This window comes from Leptomonas pyrrhocoris (genome assembly GCF_001293395.1).
Source record: "Leptomonas pyrrhocoris isolate H10 chromosome Unknown, whole genome shotgun sequence".
Classification (NCBI taxonomy): Eukaryota; Euglenozoa; class Kinetoplastea; order Trypanosomatida; family Trypanosomatidae; genus Leptomonas; species Leptomonas pyrrhocoris.
In genome coordinates, this window is record NW_015438384.1 from 381,130 (window position 1) to 398,250 (window position 17,121).

The following is a 17,121-nucleotide window of genomic DNA, read 5'->3' on the forward strand; positions in this document are numbered from 1 at the left end:
GTGGGCATCATGAGGAGGAAGAGGAGGGAGGTGCAGTCCATAAGTTTGCATCACAGTTAGATAGCAGCGGTGTGCGGGAAGAAGCCACGGGGAGCGCTGAGAGGCAGCCGGTCTTTTTTAGCAAGTGCGTGCGTGTGTGTGTGTGCTGTTCAGTGAGGGATGTTGATTGAGCCTGGTAGTGTGTACTACACGCAGTGAAGCAGCGAGAACGGGGAAAGAAAAATATATATAACGGCGCTTGTGCACACGCATGAAGGCAGACGGCTGTGAAGACAGCAAGGCGAGCCCACACAGGAGAACAGGGATCTTTGGGTTCTCCAGAGACTGCCCCACCTCCCTCCCACATTCTCCTTCTGAATCCGCGCCTCAATCCACGCGTTCGTGGAACGGCGTGTGAAGAAAATCGTACAGCCGTGCAGCGTCCTCCGCATCCATCACCGTCGCCAGCGACGACTGCGAGATGGTGGCGAGACCGATCAGAGAGCCGCACAGCTGCATCACTCGAGGCGCATTTTGGTGGTGGATGCCGGGGAACCGCGACAGCACGCGGGCGGCGTAGTGCGCGGCTTCCCGCTCCGCCGCGGAGGCCGCCAGCCCGCCCGCCTCGCCCGCACTGCCGGGGTTCATCGCGCTGCCCGTGAGCGACGGATCGCTCGGGTCCGCGTTCGCCGTCGCGACGGATTTCTTGAGCGTCACCAGCATGCCAGCCGCGTGGGCCGGACTGCGCGCCCACACGTACGACACGCGCGGGTAATTCGCCATGAGCTTCGCGGTGCGGCCGTAGATGCGGCTCTGCAGCAGGCGGAAGGGAATGCCGCGGTGGAACTCGATGAGGCACAGCGGGTGGCTGTACTTGCGTGACAGCGCGGCGAGTTGGTGTTGAATGCGGCCGGACAGGACGGACTGGAGGTAATCCAAGACGCTCTTCCGCTCCACCGCGTATTCGGGGGAGAGGACGTAGTCGGCTGTGGTGAGAGTCAAGGGGACGAGGTCCACCCCGCGCCGGAATAGGTGGTACGGCAGCGTGGAGCGGAACTCGCGCTCGTCGAAGATGACGCAGGGCGGGGAGGCGCACGTGGCCGTGGTGCTTCTGTCGGTATAAAATCGACCGCTGAGCCGAGCGACGGTGCTGCCGTGGCGGACGATGCCGCGTCGACGTGCCATCAGCAACCCGCTCTCCAGCGCCTCCTCCGTCTGCCGCAGGGAGGACTGGTCAACGAGCAGCGTCCCCGTCAGCGTTGCCTTTGTGTGGGCCAGGCTTTCAAACGCCAGCTGCTCCGCCTGCACTGTTTTCTTGAAGTCAGCGTCGGCCAGGCTGGTCGTGATGAGCTGCACTTTGAGTCTTCGCAGACACGCCGCCGGCAGCTCGTCCTGCGCCATCTCCAGTTGCCGCAGGACGGAGAGCCGCTGAGACGTCACAATCACTCGCTGCACCTCCAGGCGGGCCTCCGCGGCGGGTGCGCCGTCTCCGCCGTCAGCGCTCGTCATCCTGCCCAGACACTCCGTTGGTGTGGTGGGCACGTCGAAGGCCAGCGCAGCGTGGGAGCCGTCCAGCAGCATCGTCAGCTCCGTCGCGGACAGCTGACCGCCGTCTAGTACCAGCACACGTGGAACGTCGTCTGTGGAAACTATATGTGTCTCCGCCGCAACGCCCTCCTCGGCCTCGTCTAGGAGCGGCCGCAGCGTCACAGCTCCGGCACGCACGCGCTCCACGGAGAACAAAAGTGGCGCTCGCTGCAACGCCGACGAAGGGGGTGCATCGACGCGCACAGGAGGACCGCGATCGTTGTTGCTGCTGCTCCCCTCCTCATCTAAACGTCTCTCCACACCGTCTTTTAATGACTTCGTGGACGCAGCAGCGGTGGCAGCGTCAGTGCTCGTATTCTGCGTGGGCAGCGGCGGCATCTGCGAGAGCAGCGCCTGATGAAAGGCCCTCGCGCCACCACCGCCAGCGTCGCCTTCGCCGTACAACGAAGAGGGACCGGCCTGAGTGGCGGACGTGGACCCTCCCCCTGTGCTCGCTGCACTGCGCTGCTGCAGCAGCTTGCGATGCAGTCGTGCGAGCCCGCCCTCCTCGCCGTCGTCGTCGCCGTCCGTCGCACTCGTTGTGCCCTCACCGCTTTCCTCCTCGCTGTCCGCCTCGTCGAGACCGACAGTAGCGAAGAGCGACGCCGTCAGCTCCTGCTGCTGCTCCTCCTCCTCCACGGCAACAGCGGACGCTTCACCCTCCGCATTCCTCCCTCGAGCGCCTCCTTCGTTCTCTTTCGCGGCCGCGGCCGTCGTGGTGTACTCCTGCAGCGTCACGCCGTACTTGGCCTGGTAGATTTGCATAAAGCGACGGAGCTGCAGCTGTTGGTAGGTGTCACAGTCGTGCGTGAGACGCTCCGTGTACCGTACGACGGCGCCAGCGCCGAACGTCAGGAGCAGCAATGTAGGAAAGCGCGAGGCAGATCGCTTGCGCGGCGCGTCGGCATGCAGCAACTCCGACGCCGCTGTCAGTGCATCCTTCGGGGGCGCCACGGGAGTGACCACCACAGACGCGCTGCTCTGTCGACGTGGCGCACGCCGTCGTAGTACCGTGCGACACCAACTCATCGCAAGCCGCACCACCACCTCTACATCCGCATCTTGCTCCTCCGTGTTCGGCATCAACTGCGGTGCCTGTGCTGTCGGGGCACTTCTATCTCCGTCGGCCGGCTGCACCGCACGTACGTCGTCGCCATCGCTGCTGCCGCTGTCTACCACCACGACGGTGGCAGCCTCAGCGGGTGATGGTGGCCGCTTTGATCGTGGTGCGGCACCGCCGTTGCTGCCCGTCGCAACGCTCGGGTACACCACCGTGCCAATTCGGTGCGTTGCGACCGTCACGACGTCGTGGAAAGAAGACGACAGCGTCCAGAGAGCAGCGGGGGGCCGCGCCGCCGTGCCGTAGACGCTGCGCTGCGGCTGGCGCTTCTCCAAGACGCATTCGAGCTGCAGCAGAAAACTAAAGGCCGTGCCGCGTGTCGCACGACGCAGCCGGCGCACATCGATGAGACTCTCCGTCAAGGCGCGGAAGGGCCATTGCGGTTCGTGGCGTCGCACGACGGTGCGCAGGTCGCTGTCGAGGTCTGAGAAGTCCACCGCAAGCGCCGCTGCTTCGCTGATACCGTTGAACCAAATCCCCTTCCCGTCCTTCGCCGCCCGCCAGCCTTGGCGGACGTACGCGGAAGAAGCGGAGGCCTCGCCACGGTTAGCGCTGCTTCGAGGGTATCCGCTGTAATCCACGTGTCCGTTTGACGCGGTCGCGGTGAAGCGCGCTCGGGGAAGGAAGCGCTGCGCACCAACATCTTCGTCCGCATCCGCGGCGGCGGCAGCACGACGAGCCGCGGGAGACCAGTTCGTATTCCCCTTGTTGGACCCGGTGCTGAGATCAACCCCACTGGATTCGTCACGCTGCTGCTGTTGCTGTTGCTGCTCGAGGCGTTGTAGCTCCTGCAGCGTCTCTAGCACGATCTTCGCCAGCAAGCCGTCCAAGGCGAGCACGCTCGGCGAGACGGGGGCGACGATTCGATCCACCTCCAACGGTCGCCCACGCGGATTGTCGTGGCGGCTCAGCGCCTCGAAGTGCCGCACGAAGTCGAGGCGAAACCGCGGGAAGAGTTGAATATCCCCCACGTGCAGCTGCTGGACGAAGCGCTCCGTCCCGATGTGATGGCGCTGCACGAGGCTCCGCATCAGCATCGGCGCATCCGACAGCACCACCACCGGCGGTACAGCGGCGCGTGGCTCCGTGCCTGTAACGCCGGCGATGTGCATCGCACCGCCCCGCAGCAGCAGCTCCGCGCAGAAGGCGGTCTGGGGAGCCAGCGCGTCCTGCACCCGGCCTCCCCCGAGAAAGGCGTGCGGCAGCATCAGTATGGCCATCCCGACCAGCCCCACGGCGAGACGGCGGTGGAGAAGGTCGGCGCAGAGGGAACGGCTGGTTAGCAGGACGACCGCACCGCGCTGGAAGACGGTGCAGCGCTCCTTCGTTCCGGTGCCCTCCTCGATGGCCACGACGGACGTTGAAGGAGATGCGGATTTGGCGAGCGACGAGGAGGGGGCGTCCGGCCCACCGGACTCGTTGGCAGCCCTCGTCGCTTCCAGACCTGTAGCGCTCTCCGTCTCTTTCCTCTGCAGGTGTCGCTCGATGGCCATCGCCATTCGCCTCACACTGCCTGGAGGCAGGTTCTCCGGCACGACGACGCAGTACACCCGCCGCGACCGTTGACGCATGCGTTGCTGCAGCAGCAGCGCCGCCACGACGCCTTCCACATCAAAGCCGACACTGAGGACACAAATTTGGACGTTGTGGTTGTCGGGCATCTCCCGTGCAGAGACGGCCGCAATGAAGCGCGAACACGTCTGCGTCTCGCTGAGCAGTTTGGCTGCATCCGAGTTGTCCGTCATCATTCCAATTTTCTCTTCAAGTGTGTGTGCGTGTGTGTGTGTACAACGCCTTCTTGTCCCGCTGCTGTACGGATGTGCTTCGTTGCGGACCGTATGATGCAGAGAAACGTTGGCGAGTGAAGAGACGCCGCTTCGCACTTCAGATGAGGCACCGAATCCTGCCGTTGGTTGCACCTCTCGCTCCTCGGCTTCTTCTACGTCTGATTAGAAGGCAAACGCACACACAGACATCTGTATTTATACATATAAGTGGAGCGGCTCTGTCGTGCAGCACCACGCCAGGCCCGTGTTTCTCTTCCCTGCCCCGGCAGGCGAAGAAGGGCAACAATGACAGACAGGAGGCAGAGAGAGCGGGAGATGAAATGGTGTCTTCCAGACGAGTGACACACACGGTCGAGGAGCATCGGAGGGTGATGGTGTGTGCTCCCCCTTTGGAGGGGTCAGAGGGAGCGAATGGAAGGCGCGTCCCTTTGCCTCTTCCGCTCCTTTGTCCCACAAGGCAGTTCAACGCTTCATACACAAACATGGGAAGGCGCGAGGAGGGACTTTCCTCTTTTAAGCGTTCTTTTTTTCTTTTGGCGGGCGGAGGGGTGCCTGCAGGGTCCGTGGGCTTCCATAGAAGCCGAACTTCGCACGACGTGACGCGGCAGACACAGGTGGAAGAGAATGCAGCGCGTTGACGCACACCAGCACACACCAGCTATGGCAAAAACAAACAAAATGAATGATGGAGAAGAGTCGGTTCCACAAAGTTACAAAAAGAGCATTCATTCATATACATACATATTTATACCGGAGAGAGGAGACGAAGAAGGGTGGTTCACAATTTACGTCAATGAAAAGAAAAGCAGGCACCAACACACACGCACGCACGATCTTAACTCCCTCGCGGTGGCGGTCGACACGCCATCACAAAAGATTCTCCACTCGCATCAGCACGTACTCAAAGTCGCGGAACGACAGCTGCTGCTCCTCCTCCTGCACCGGCACCTTCGAGAGCAGCTGCGGCTCCACTGTGTGCTTGCGGATGCGCATGTCTCGCTGCAGCTCACCCAACCGCTGAAAGGATAGCGGCTGCCCAAAGCCCTCGGAGGACAACACGAAGTGCCGCACGTCCTTCCAGCTCACCCGACCGCTGCCGGTGCTGTCGAGGCGGCGGAACAGCGCGAGGTACCGCGGCTGGGCGAAGATGGCCCCGAAGAGGATCGGCTCTACCGACTGAATCTGCCGTGACTCCACCTCAATCAGCGGGACGGGGGCAGCGACGAGGGCGAGGTGGTAGCGACCGCTGCCCGCCGCCGCCATCACCACTGCCCGGCGCGCCCGCTGTGCGACGTCGACGACGACGCGGTCCCGCACGCGGCACGGCTCCGCGATGCGCTCGCGTGTCTGCCGCCGTCCGCGGCCGGCGTTGCCGTCGTCCTCGACGTCGTCGAGCGCGTGGATGTCGCAGTGCAGCACGCCCACGTCCACCTCGCCGTCGCAGTCGTAGCGGATGGTGTAGGAAACGTCGTAGTCCGCTGCCAGCACGATCCCCATGTGCAGCACGTCTGCGCAGCCGAAGCGACGGGCGACGACGCGGGTGCCGACGCGGTGCGGTGGAACCGGCCCGTGCAGCGCCAGCGGCGGTGGAAGTTGCAGATCACGCAGGAGGTAGAGCACCTCGGGGAGGTCCTCCTGCTTTCCGGTGCCGGACACCGTCGCGCCGCTGGCACCCGCAGAGCCCTCGTCGCACGACGCCCGCTTCTGTCGCGACATCGACGCGGCACTTGCGGCGGCGGACAACACGCTCGTCACGTGCTCCGCCGCAGAGGATCGGGGCTGGATGGCCACGCTGCCGCGGAACGATGTTGGTGTGTACACCGGCGGCGAGGCAAGGGGCGTGGTGGCCGTCGACGGCGCAAGACGGATCGGCGCCACTCGATTCGAACGACGAGGGGCACGCAGCGAGGGCCCGACGCCGCTGGCGGTTGTCCCGGCAACGTTCATCATCACAGTCGGCAGCAGCCGCGACGAAGGCGAGGACGCCGACCCGAGCACGGACGCAAAGACGGTGGTGGTGTCGGCGCTGATTAAGCTCGACTCCCGCACCGCCGCACCGAAGCGGGCGCCGGTGCGGCGAAAAAAGCGCGTCATGTTCTGATGCGCGCGGTGGCCGTGCGACTCGCGGTGGATGCGCTGCAGGCACGCCGGGTCCACCTCGGCGGTGACGGGGGTGTCACGGCGGTGCGACAGCTGCGGTGCCGTGCGCACCCGCTCGAGCTGCAGCGGCTTCTCATTCGGGTACGGCATTACCCGGTACTGGTTGTCGTCCGTCACGCCGATCACCAGCCCTACGTTTGTGTGCCGGCCGACAACGCTGAAGATGTCCGAGGCGCGCTGCAGGCCAAAGGGCAGAATATTCAAGTAGTGGAAGACGCGCTGCCGCACGCGGACGTCAGCGGGGGTGCACGCGTAGAACGACGAAAGGCCCATCGCCTCGTCCTCGCTGTTCGGTGACGGCAGCAGCACCGCCGAGATCGAGGCGCCGTTGATGCCGGCGGTGGCGGCGGCCGCTGCTGCTGCGTCATCCAGCTTTGCGCCGCCCATCGCGTCAGACGGCTTCACCTCCGGCTTGGACTCGTACGCCTCCATCGCGGTGCGGTCAACGGAGACGCCGCGCAGCAGCGCCGCATCGCTGACGTGGCCGTCAATGCGCACGCTCAGCACAACGCCGAGGTCGGACACCGCGCAGCCGAGCATGACTCAATTGTAAGGTAAGAAAAGAAAACACAAGGGAGGGAGAGAGGCGTCGGTGTGGACGCCTGTGTGAGCATGCACCGATCTATCCGTAGAGGTAATGCGAACCGGTGCGGAGGGTGAACACGTGAGGCAGGGAAATAAAGGAAAAAGAAAGGGTAGATGATGCATTCTGTAAGCACAACCTTGCGTGCGTGGCCGGCGAAAGACACTTCCGGCACAATCAGTCTAACTGGAAGAGAAATCCACAACACAAAACATTTTTGTGAGGCGACGCGAAACGACACACATACAGCAAGAAAACAGCGCGTTGTGCAGTTCAGCTTCCGCTCGTGTAGCCCCCGTTGAAGCGGTACGCAGCGCGCGCCGCGGTGAGTTGAACAGGCTGGAATCCGGAAGACTCATTCCCTGCAACCCCCCTCTCTCCTTCGTTCAGTTCTCCTTTTTTCGCTTTTTCCCTCTAAAGAGTAATAATCTAGTGATTGCATGTACAGAAGAAAGATATAACAAGTTATAAAAAAGAAGAAGGATGGAAAGCATGTATAACGGCACAAACGCGTACATCACCCAGAGAAGGAACAGAAACACACGCGCACAGGCTGCCGTGCAAGCAGCATACATTTGATACGTCAAAGCAACGGCAAAGTCGAGCAGCACGCCGGCGCCACCAAAAATCATCCCACCATTACGTTGCAGAGAGGGGGAGGGGGGGGGGGAGGAGGAACAACTCTAATGGCAGGTTTGAGTGAAGAGACACAAACGCACAGGGAACAACAACACTACACAGAACGCCTCATCAATCAAGCGAGCAAATATATGTATATATATTCTTTCAAAGGGGGAAAACACCAACGAGCGATACAAAGGAAACAGAAAAACGGCCAGGAGCTCTATTTGCCGCGCTCCCACACAATAGTCAAAGGAAGAGAAAAGGAGGAGACGTCGTTTCATCGACGCCTACGCGCCGCATTGTGTGCGGTCGCGCTGCGGCCGGCGTCGCGCTTGACTCTCCAGCGCGACCGGGGAAGGGGAGGGAGAGAAACAAAAGGCACACTGGGCTCATCAAAGAGGAGCGCTCTTATTCTTCTTCCACTATCGATCTCGTTTGCTGACTTGCCCACTTCAACTAACGCAGGAAGCTCATGTTCGCCACATCAAAACAGAACGACAGATCACACGCAGCTCAGATGGCAGAGCGGCTGTTGAGGCGAGTAAAACCGCCCGCAGCGTGCGCGGGGCCGGGCAGCGTTCGCGCCTCCCGCGATGCCTTCCCAGCCGTTGCCGTGCCACTTCGGGTGCCAGTGTTTAAGCGCACAAAGGCTTTCCCCTTCACTCCACAAGCACCCTCAGCCGCGGTGGTTGTCGGGGTACCTGCCCCGCTGGCGGTGCCGGGGCGACGACGCGGGGCACTAGAGCGGCCGGCGAGCGCCATTCCACTTGGCGCCTTCACCACGGGTGTGCTGGACACGGAGCTGAGCACCCCGCCATCACCGCTCGTGCGCGTCGCACCGCCGCTGCCGCTGCCGCTGCCTCTCGTCCGCGAGTTGCGCTGCTTCGGGCTGCTCACACTAGAGGACGACAGCACCGGTCGGACACCGCCGCCGCTGCGCACACCGCCGTTGACGCCGTGTGTTGCTGCCGCTGCTGGAGTGGCCGCTGTGGACACACTCGCGATGATATACGGCCGAGGCGTGCGAGGCGTCGCGGCTGTGGGTGCTGCCGCCGCCACGGCAGAGTCGGTGCGCGACATCGCGGATGGCGTACGGCGCGCTACGCCGACGAGGGCCGGGGCCGGGTCGACCGTCGTCCGCACGCCACCCGCTGACCGCTGCTGCGGCTGCTGCTGCTGCGACGTCGGCTGCCGCAGTGGGTGGCTCGGCAGTCGCTCGAAGGGACGGGGGTTCGTGGCGGCGCGTGTGTAGCCCGTTGAGAGGCGCCGAGGACCACGCGCAGCAGCACCGGCACCGCCGTTGACGGGGGCGGGGTTGCGCGTGGCTGTGTTGGTGCGGTGCAACGGAGAGGCGGCGCCAGCACGACTCACCGGCGCATTCTTCCGCGCCGAGGAGAGAGGACGCGCGTCTTGACGCCACACGTTGGGCCCCGTCGATGCAGCGGCCGGATGATGGGCGAGACCGGCCGGCGTGATCCGCGTAGTAGCCGGATACCTTCCTTTGCCGCCATAAAGGTAGGTGCCGGTGGCGGTGCGTGCAAAGGCGCCGGCGACAGCGCTGTGCGGGTGCTGTTGCACCGCCCCGTGCTTCGCCGAGGAAGACGATGCAGCGACGGCCGCCATTGCGCCTCTGCCAAAGACGGCAGCGGAGTTCGTGCGGGTGAAGGCGGCCGTCGCCGTCGCCGAGCGCGCGAAAGCCGCGGCGGAGTTAACGCGACAAAACGGCAGCTGGCCGCCGAGTTCGGTGTGCGATGCGGTGCGCTTCAGCGGGGAGGCCTTCACCGCCAGACCATAGCGCGAGTGCGTGCGCTCCATCGCCGTACCCGCCGCGGGAGCCGCCGCACGCGGCTGGGGAAGACCGCACAAGGCAGAGGCGGTGCGGACCAGCTTCGTCGTCTCCGTGCGTGGAAGCCCGCGTCCATCCGGGCTGAGCGGGACCCCAACGAGCCGCGTGCGCGAGGACGGGGTGCGGGTGAGCTGCGCCGTACCGCTGTTTAGCCGACCAAAGCCCACCCCCCGCGTCGTGGCGGAGTTCTTCCGTGCGAATGGCGCCGTCGATGAATTCATGCGGGCCAGCGAGCGGGCTCCAGACGGGACGCGCTGCAGCGGCGTGACGGTGCGCGAGTTCAGTCGAGCCAAACGGACGCGGGCATCGTGCACGGGGCCCACGCCGCCGAGGGGGCGGCCGGCTGTGCGGGTGACCAAGGGGGCGTGCTGCCGCCGCATCGGCCCACGCGCCGCGGCCACCCCGCCGTCACCACCGCCACCGCCGCTGCTGAACAGACTAGGGAGTTCGTACATGAAGGGCGAGTCGCCCACCTGCCCGCTGCGCCGGCCGCTGCCGCGGTACAGGTGCGGCGCCGGCATCTCCGCCAGACTCCCACCGGTGTTTCGCCGGCGGCTGCTGCTGCCGCGGCGCACGGTAGCACGCGCGTCGGACAGGTCGAGGGCGCGGGTGGGGGTGAAGTCGCCGCTGAGGCCGCTGGTGCGACGCTCGGTACGACGGCTGGACGATCCAGCGGCCGACAGCGGCGTGCACGGCTGCGTTCCACGTGGAGTGCGGAGGCTGCCCTTGTCGTTGTGGTTGCTGCTCTTGAGCGTGGGACGGCTGTTGCGGGCGCCGCCCAGCTCCATCACGCTCGAGTCCCTCGCCTCCTCGCCCCCCGCGGAGGAGTCTGGGGAGACGGTCACGAGGACGTCCGACTCGCGTGGGAGGTGCGTCTGGCCCGTCCCGACGGCCGCCCGATCGTCCAGAAATTGGGCAAAAGTTGGGAAGCGCGGTGCGGGGCTCTCGCTGCGGCTGGAGCGGCTCGAGGCGGGGCTGAAGCTGCGGCCGGAGCTGCAGGGCTGCCCGGTAGGAGTGACGGACGTCGCCGTGGCGCCGCTGGTCAGGGAGACCGCCTCCGTCTCGGCCGCCACCGACGCGTGAAGGTCGCTGTCAACATTGACGTTGTTGGTACTGCGGTGGTGGTTGGGTGGCGGCTGATGCAGCACCTCTCGCTGGAAGGCGGCATGCCCGCTCGGTCGCACGTGGGGGGACGCACTCACCTCCTCCGTTGTAGGCCGCGTCGTTAACGTGCTGCGTGGCGTGACGTTCGCGTCGCTGACGCGGTAGATATCCTGCACGGCGGTGCAGCGGTCCTCCGCACGCGAAACGGGCTGCTGCTGCGGTGGCGGCTGCGTGTGCGCCAAAACACTGACATCGTCCGCGCTGCTCTCCGCAGAGTCGCTTCCTACTTCTCTGTTCGGCGCAGGCGAGTACTCGACCACACCGACGGCGTCGTCGCGGCGCAGCACCTCCGATCCGCGCGGCCGCTGCGGCGACTCGCTCACCTGCACAGCATCGCCCGACATCAGCAGGGAGTTCTCTTTCCCCCCTGTCGCTGCGCTCCCGTCCACGGTGTGCAAACGATCTGCTGGCCGCAGGAGGGAGGCGTGCTTCGGGTGCGAGTAGGGCGACTGGTGGGCCGCGTTTCCATGGCTCGCCGAGAGCGCACAGAGACCCGTGCTGCTGGCCCCGCGCTCACCGGACGCACGCAGCGCCGTCCGCGACTTGGAAACGGCAGCAGCAGCAGCAGGCGGCGTCGGCGAGTTGGCAGGGCGGAAGGGGCTCAAGACACCACCGCTGCCGGCGCGACTGCCGCTGGGGCGTCCGCCTGCGCCGATCGTCAGCGATGGCCGCGGCGACGACACTGCGCGGTACTGCTGGAGCGTAAAGCGGAACATCGACCGCATCAGCCGCTGCCCGCGTGGGTCGCAGAACTCCACAATCTTCGACACAAGGCGAGGTCCCATCTTCGTCCTCTCCAGCAGCCACATAAACGACTTCGGTCCATCGCACACGCAGCACACCCACGGCGGGGTGCCGGCGATGGCCTCGCGACACTGCGGACACGTCGGGTACCCGCAACGGCGGCAGCACGATTGCGCTTCGTTCGAGTCCTCCTCTAACGCGGAGAAACGCTTGGAGCAGCGCTGGCACTGCAGCTGCGCGACGCCGGAGCCTCCCGTGCTGCGGCCCACGGTGCCAGAGACGCGGCCAGAGCGACGTGCACCAGCGGCGGTGTCTGCCGACAGCAGTGGCGCTGCCGTGTCCTTCTCTGCGCTTTGGAAGAGCACCGAGAAGCCCTTCTTGCCTTTAAACATGGACAACATGGTGGGCGGCAATGGGGGAGCTGAAAGAGGAGAGAGGGAGGGAGGGAGGGGAGAAAAAAGCGAAGAGGAAAACTCGCAGGTTTCCCTTTGTCCCGTTTGCGAAGAAGGCAAAACAATGCGGTGGTTACACGTCTAACTGGACTGCGTGGCACGAGAACAGGCTACGCATCGAAGAAGAAGATGTGAAACGTGGTGGTGAACTCTAAGGCGAAGAGGAAGTGCTCTAAAAGAAATGTATATATAAGTGCACAACGGTGTTGGTGCGTAAATGTATATATGTAGAACGAATGCAAGGAAGGCAGTGATTTTGCCGCCGGTTTGGGTGTGTTGGCGCGCAAGCTGCAGCCGCGTCGAATTCAAGAAGAGTATAACACCTTCACAAAGCTGTGCGCACCGACTTTCTAAAGAAATCAACAGGGCAGCACGGGAGGAGAGTGCAAACGTCAAACGTGTGCCGAGACGTCAACAGAAAAAGAGCGCGCAAGGCAGGAGGAGAAGTGAGATCAACACCACCAGAAAAGAATGCAGCGAGGATTACTCTTGGAGAGTCCATTGCTGAAACCGCTGGAGGAGACGACGATGAAGGCGTCCCGCCGGCCAAACGCCATCAGAGCATTGTGAGGTGTCCAGGGCAGCTGGAGCTATTGAATCGGGCACGTGCATTTTCTATTTTTTTCTTCTTCGCCTCTTCTTACAAGCCGGCGCCCATCTTGTGATGCGCAAGGTGGACTGCGCGCGTCAACGACCGCGGAAGCGATCCATCATTGCTCCTGCTCCGTCAAGGCGTTGTAGCGGCTTTGATTGTACGAAGCACAACGAAGACCGTACAAGAAATAACAGTAATTTGTGGAAAAGAAGAAACGCTGTGAATCGACGGCGCCGCAGACGACGTGTGGAGACCACCATGAGACAGCCTTCTCCTTCGGCGTCCAACGCCACCATTGCATACACGCACGCACCTACGGGCTCTCATGCGCGTCCTCAACTCTGCAGATGCTCTGCCACAATTCGGCAAAGAGATCTCAACACCTGCGCATCTGTCCTTCATTGGCCTGCCGGCAAAACACACATGCGCGTCACGTGGACGCCACAAAGGAAACCACAGCAACAGCAAAAAATAGTAACACCCCACGCGCGTCGATGAAGGCCAAAACCTAAAACCACGTGCCCCACATCAGGGAGCGGCGGCCAAACGCGCTGCCCGGCCGCACCGCTAGGCGCTCCGCAAGACCCATCAAATAATTTTGCGGTGGGCGGTACGGCTCCGCGGGCGTCAGCGCGGCCTTCGCGCCCGCCCGCTTCGGCACCTGCAGCACCGGACTCCACCCCGATGCCTTCTCGGAGCCGAGCCCGGCGAAAGAGGCCAGCGACGGGCGGTGCTGATAAAACTTCTCAAACGGCCGCGTCAGCTCATTTGCAGGCCTGTTCGGACGGAAGTAATAAAACAGCGAGAAGGCGCCGTCTTGCGAGGCGCTGCTGGCCTGCTGCAGCGACGACGTCTCGGTCGTGTTCGCCAGCACGCCCTCGAAGTGCAGGGCCAGACACAACAGACGCAAATCCGCAGACGTGCACATCTCTACTCGCTGTATCGGGGCGATGGTGTGGTGAAGACGGCCGTAGTACTGCAGTGCCGACGGGTCTGCCACGACGTAGGATGTGAAGCCCGGTGGTGCATGTCGGCCCGCCTCGCCGCCGATCAGGTACAGCATTCCTGGCAGCACGCGCAGTTGCTCTGCCTCTGGCACGTGGAGGTGCGACGGGACGGTAAGGTGGGGTACGCTCGTGACGGCCGCCAGTGACAGCAGCTGCTCGTAGTTGGGGGCGAGATGGAGATGCAGCTGCGTTGTTTCGTGGTTGATCACCTCCCACGGCAGCTTGTTGTAGGAGACCAGCGAGGGGTACTTGAGGTTGGCGCGAAAGCTGCGCGCCAGCGTGGAGGAGGTCAGGCGAAGCATGACGCTGCTGCAAGAACAGAAGAAGAAAAAAAAAAGAGTTGTAAAGAGCCTAATAGTGGTACTGGGAGCTTTGTGAGAGCTTCCTTTCGATCTCAAGCACAGCCAGCGCCCGCTCAGTGTGGCGATACACGGCGGCGGCAACAATTATTACTACGCAACGCTTCCGAGCTGAAAAGTGGAGGTTGGCGATCGTGATGATAACAGCGAGTGGAGAGAACCGGAGGGGGAGAGAGGCAGCGAGAGCAGAAAGCGATGCCCATTCAGCAAACAAAAAAGAATGAAACATGCGTCTGTGTGTGAAAGGGAGTCTAATACGCGCCACCTCTTCAATGCGGACTGAGACGGCGATGAATGCCTATGTTATGCTGATGTGGAGAGCCTCGCACAGGTGAAAGGAAGGACAACGTACAGCATCAGCCCCTCCCATCGGGGCGTAGATCGGCGCCTGCTTCACGGCTTGAAAATCGTCGCATCGGGGTCCGTGCTTCATGGCGGGTGGTCCAGCGTCACCCGATCTGATCTACTGAAAAAAAAAATGCATTTATATCTAAGAAAAAAAAAAGAAGGAATAATAGAAAATGTTACAGAATGAAGAGTGGAGCAGCACCACCAAAGGACAGAAGAGCTTCTTTTGTTCTGCGTCCTCCGCGCACCTCCTTTACGCACGGTAGGCCTCCTTGGAAGCCTCGTTGCTCACGTCGTATGTCGCCTCTTCCTCCGCCTCCTCCTCCTCTCCAGAGCCTGTGATGGAGGACAACGTGGATGAAGGAGCGTCGCGGACACCAGAGAGGATGTCCTCGATTAGTTGCATCGGCGGACTGTCCGGCAGCCGTCGTGCCCTCCCGCCACTGGAGGGCCCCGTAGTGGACCCGTCGGGCTGGCGCTCACGGCGGTGCCGAGACAGCAGGTCAATGACAGCGCGATGGCGCATCAGGGCGTCACGCAGCTGCAGCACTGTGCGGCGAAGCGTGTCGCTCTCCTCCTTTGTGTCGTCTAACTCACGCCGCACATCACGCAGGTTGGATGTCTGCCTATCTAATTGGCTGCGCAGGGCGTCCTCCTGCGGGTTGGGCTTCGTCTCTGCCGCCGCCTCCTGCAGCTTTGCCTCCGCGTCACGCAGGCGCGAGATGAGGTCGGCGTTCTGCGCCGCCACGCGGTCAAAGTGCGTTGCGACCTCATTCTTCGCCTCCCGCTCGCCCCTCGCCTCGACACGAAGCTTCGTCAGCTCAGCCTGTGCATCCATCAACTGCAGCTTCAGCGCCTTGTTCTCTTGTGACAGCTTCTCCAGCAGCGCGAGCGTCTCCAGCATGTCTTTGCGGTACGCCGGTGGAAGACGCACGACAGGGGTCGGCGGTGTGGGCCGAACAGACGAGGGCTGCTCCCTACTGTGTGCGTCATTGAGCTTCGAGACGCCCTCACGCTCCATGGTGGCACCGGCGGCAGCGTCGTTTAGCAAAGCGGCCACGACGGCTTCCTCGGATGACGTCAGCTCCGCCAGTAAGTTGGCAACGCGCGTGCACATGTGCCGCTGCTGCCCCGACGTCCACGCCTCCACGTCGCTCGTGGTGGGGTTCAGCGAGCGCAGCAGCCGCAGTAGCCCGTCAGCTACCTTCACGGCGGCGGACTCGCCGGACGACGCTTCTTCAGCACACCCGGCGTGGCGGCGCGACGGGGTCCGGGTGGCCTCAAATGCGGTGATAAGCCGCAGCACGCCTTGCTTCTTCTCGATGAGGAACGTCACCCACCTCAGCAGCTGGGCGGCCCAGAAGGGGCTTGGCGGATGGGCGACGAGCTCTGCGGCGCTGGGGGCGAGGCGAGATGCCGCTCCCGAAGGCGGCCCGCGGCGACGCACCGCCTGACCAGAAGACGGGTGAGGAGGACGGGCCTGCTTTTCGGGTGTTACCTTGCCGGCATCAACGGGCCTCGCAGGTGAGGTGGTGGTCGGCGTGGAGGACTGCGAGAGCGGCGCCGCATCGGAGTTGGTGTTGTCCTCCTGCTGAAGGAGGGAGGCGAGTTGGTCCATCTCCCGCAAGAGCTGTGCGTACGTCGTCGGGGTGGGCGGTGAGGCGGGGACGGCGCTGGCGGCGGTGCTCGTCGTCTCCAGCGGGGCGGCAGCTACCGGAGAGAGGGACGGCGGAAGAGAAGAGGAGGACGAGCACGTCGACGGCGGTGAGGGAGGCGCGGCTGTGATCGGGGCTGCAGCAGTTGCCGGCACTGGTGGTGGTGGCAGCGCTGGTCTCTTCGGCGGCGGCGCGCCCAATAACGCCAAGAGGGACTGGCACTCCTCTTGGAATGCACAGAGGTAGGGGGCGGCCTCCGCTGCGCAGACGACGTCCGACTGCACCTCCACCGCGGTGCCATCCACCACCGCTGCAGTTGCCGTTGTGGCTCGTGTAGCTCCTGGTAAGGAAGCGGCATTGGGCAGTCTCCGCACCCGCTCAATGTCGCTGTATCGAATGGTGGAGGTTGGCGGATGGTGGTGCTGGTGCTGGGACGGCTGCGGCGCGTACAGCGGGGCGTTGGTGCGGGTGGACGCCGCAGAGAAGACGGAGACACCGGCTGGGCGGCGCTGCGCGAGTGCGGTGTCGGGTGTCGGCCACCTCGCACCCGTTGCGCAGTGGACGCCCCCTGCAAGCGCTGGCGGGGAGGCGGCGGCAGCTCCTTTTTGCCGTGCGACGTCGTACATCACCGCAGCCCGTAGAAGCCGGAGATCGGCATCGCTGGTGTTGGATGTCCTGCGTGGATTGCCGTTGCCGCTCCACGTTGAGGATCCATCCGTCTTCACCGGCACGACGGAGAGGGGCGTGTAGGAGGGGTAGCTCAACTGGGAATACGGCGTCGAGTACTGCGGAGACGCCATCGGCACAGCGCAGGACGCGTGAAAACAAGAGGGGGGGGGGGTGAGGGGAGTGAATGGCTCTACGAGCTGATGTTATCACGACAATGATCGTTGTGTGAGAAGGGAAGCTTCTAGTTGACTACACACTCGTCTCAGCTGCCAACAAAAAACGGGGGAAGAGGGGGGGGGGGAGTACTCACAGTGAAAGGAATTCTCGTGAGTGACGCGCCTCTAAAAACGGAATGTAAGCTTCATAACGTGAAAGGACAGGAGGGAGACAGGAGACGGCGCAAAGAGGGAAATAGGAAAAGGAAAGAAACCGAGAACAGCGC

The 17,121-nt window shown here is 63.5% G+C and overlaps 5 protein-coding genes across 8 annotated transcripts; all 5 read right to left on the reverse strand.

The window, feature by feature from the left end:
- Positions 1 to 366: 366 nt before the first annotated feature.
- ABB37_09070 (putative DNA repair protein) lies at positions 367 to 4,744 on the reverse strand (the record flags this gene model as incomplete). Of its 3 annotated transcripts, none has more annotated exons than XM_015808337.1 (1): positions 367 to 4,744. In XM_015808337.1, the coding sequence occupies exon 1, from the start codon at positions 4,432 to 4,434 to the stop codon at positions 367 to 369; it is 4,068 nt and encodes a 1,355-aa protein (XP_015653228.1). In that variant the 5' UTR covers positions 4,435 to 4,744. The 3 variants fall into 3 exon arrangements, with proteins under 3 accessions (XP_015653228.1, XP_015653227.1, XP_015653226.1); XM_015808336.1 differs by having other exon boundaries at positions 367 to 4,731; XM_015808335.1 differs by having other exon boundaries at positions 367 to 4,726.
- Positions 4,745 to 5,340: 596 nt separating this feature from the next.
- On the reverse strand, positions 5,341 to 7,256 carry ABB37_09071 (hypothetical protein; the record flags this gene model as incomplete). The annotated part of the gene is made up of 1 exon (XM_015808338.1): positions 5,341 to 7,256. The coding sequence occupies exon 1, from the start codon at positions 7,171 to 7,173 to the stop codon at positions 5,341 to 5,343; it is 1,833 nt and encodes a 610-aa protein (XP_015653229.1). The 5' UTR covers positions 7,174 to 7,256.
- Positions 7,257 to 8,353: 1,097 nt separating this feature from the next.
- Positions 8,354 to 12,397, reverse strand: ABB37_09072 (hypothetical protein; the record flags this gene model as incomplete). 2 transcript variants are annotated; one of them, XM_015808340.1, is made up of 1 exon in its annotated part: positions 8,354 to 12,397. In XM_015808340.1, exon 1 carries the CDS (start codon positions 11,993 to 11,995, stop codon positions 8,354 to 8,356), a length of 3,642 nt encoding a protein of 1,213 aa, XP_015653231.1. In that variant the 5' UTR covers positions 11,996 to 12,397. The 2 variants fall into 2 exon arrangements, with proteins under 2 accessions (XP_015653231.1, XP_015653230.1); XM_015808339.1 differs by having other exon boundaries at positions 8,354 to 12,393.
- A 752-nt stretch (positions 12,398 to 13,149) lies between these two features.
- On the reverse strand, positions 13,150 to 14,119 carry ABB37_09073 (putative mitochondrial hypothetical protein; the record flags this gene model as incomplete). Its single annotated transcript, XM_015808341.1, has 1 exon — positions 13,150 to 14,119. Exon 1 carries the CDS (start codon positions 13,948 to 13,950, stop codon positions 13,150 to 13,152), a length of 801 nt encoding a protein of 266 aa, XP_015653232.1. The 5' UTR covers positions 13,951 to 14,119.
- A 489-nt stretch (positions 14,120 to 14,608) lies between these two features.
- ABB37_09074 (hypothetical protein) lies at positions 14,609 to 17,039 on the reverse strand (the record flags this gene model as incomplete). Its single annotated transcript, XM_015808342.1, has 1 exon — positions 14,609 to 17,039. Exon 1 carries the CDS (start codon positions 16,808 to 16,810, stop codon positions 14,609 to 14,611), a length of 2,202 nt encoding a protein of 733 aa, XP_015653233.1. The 5' UTR covers positions 16,811 to 17,039.
- Between the last annotated feature and the right edge of the window lie 82 nt (positions 17,040 to 17,121).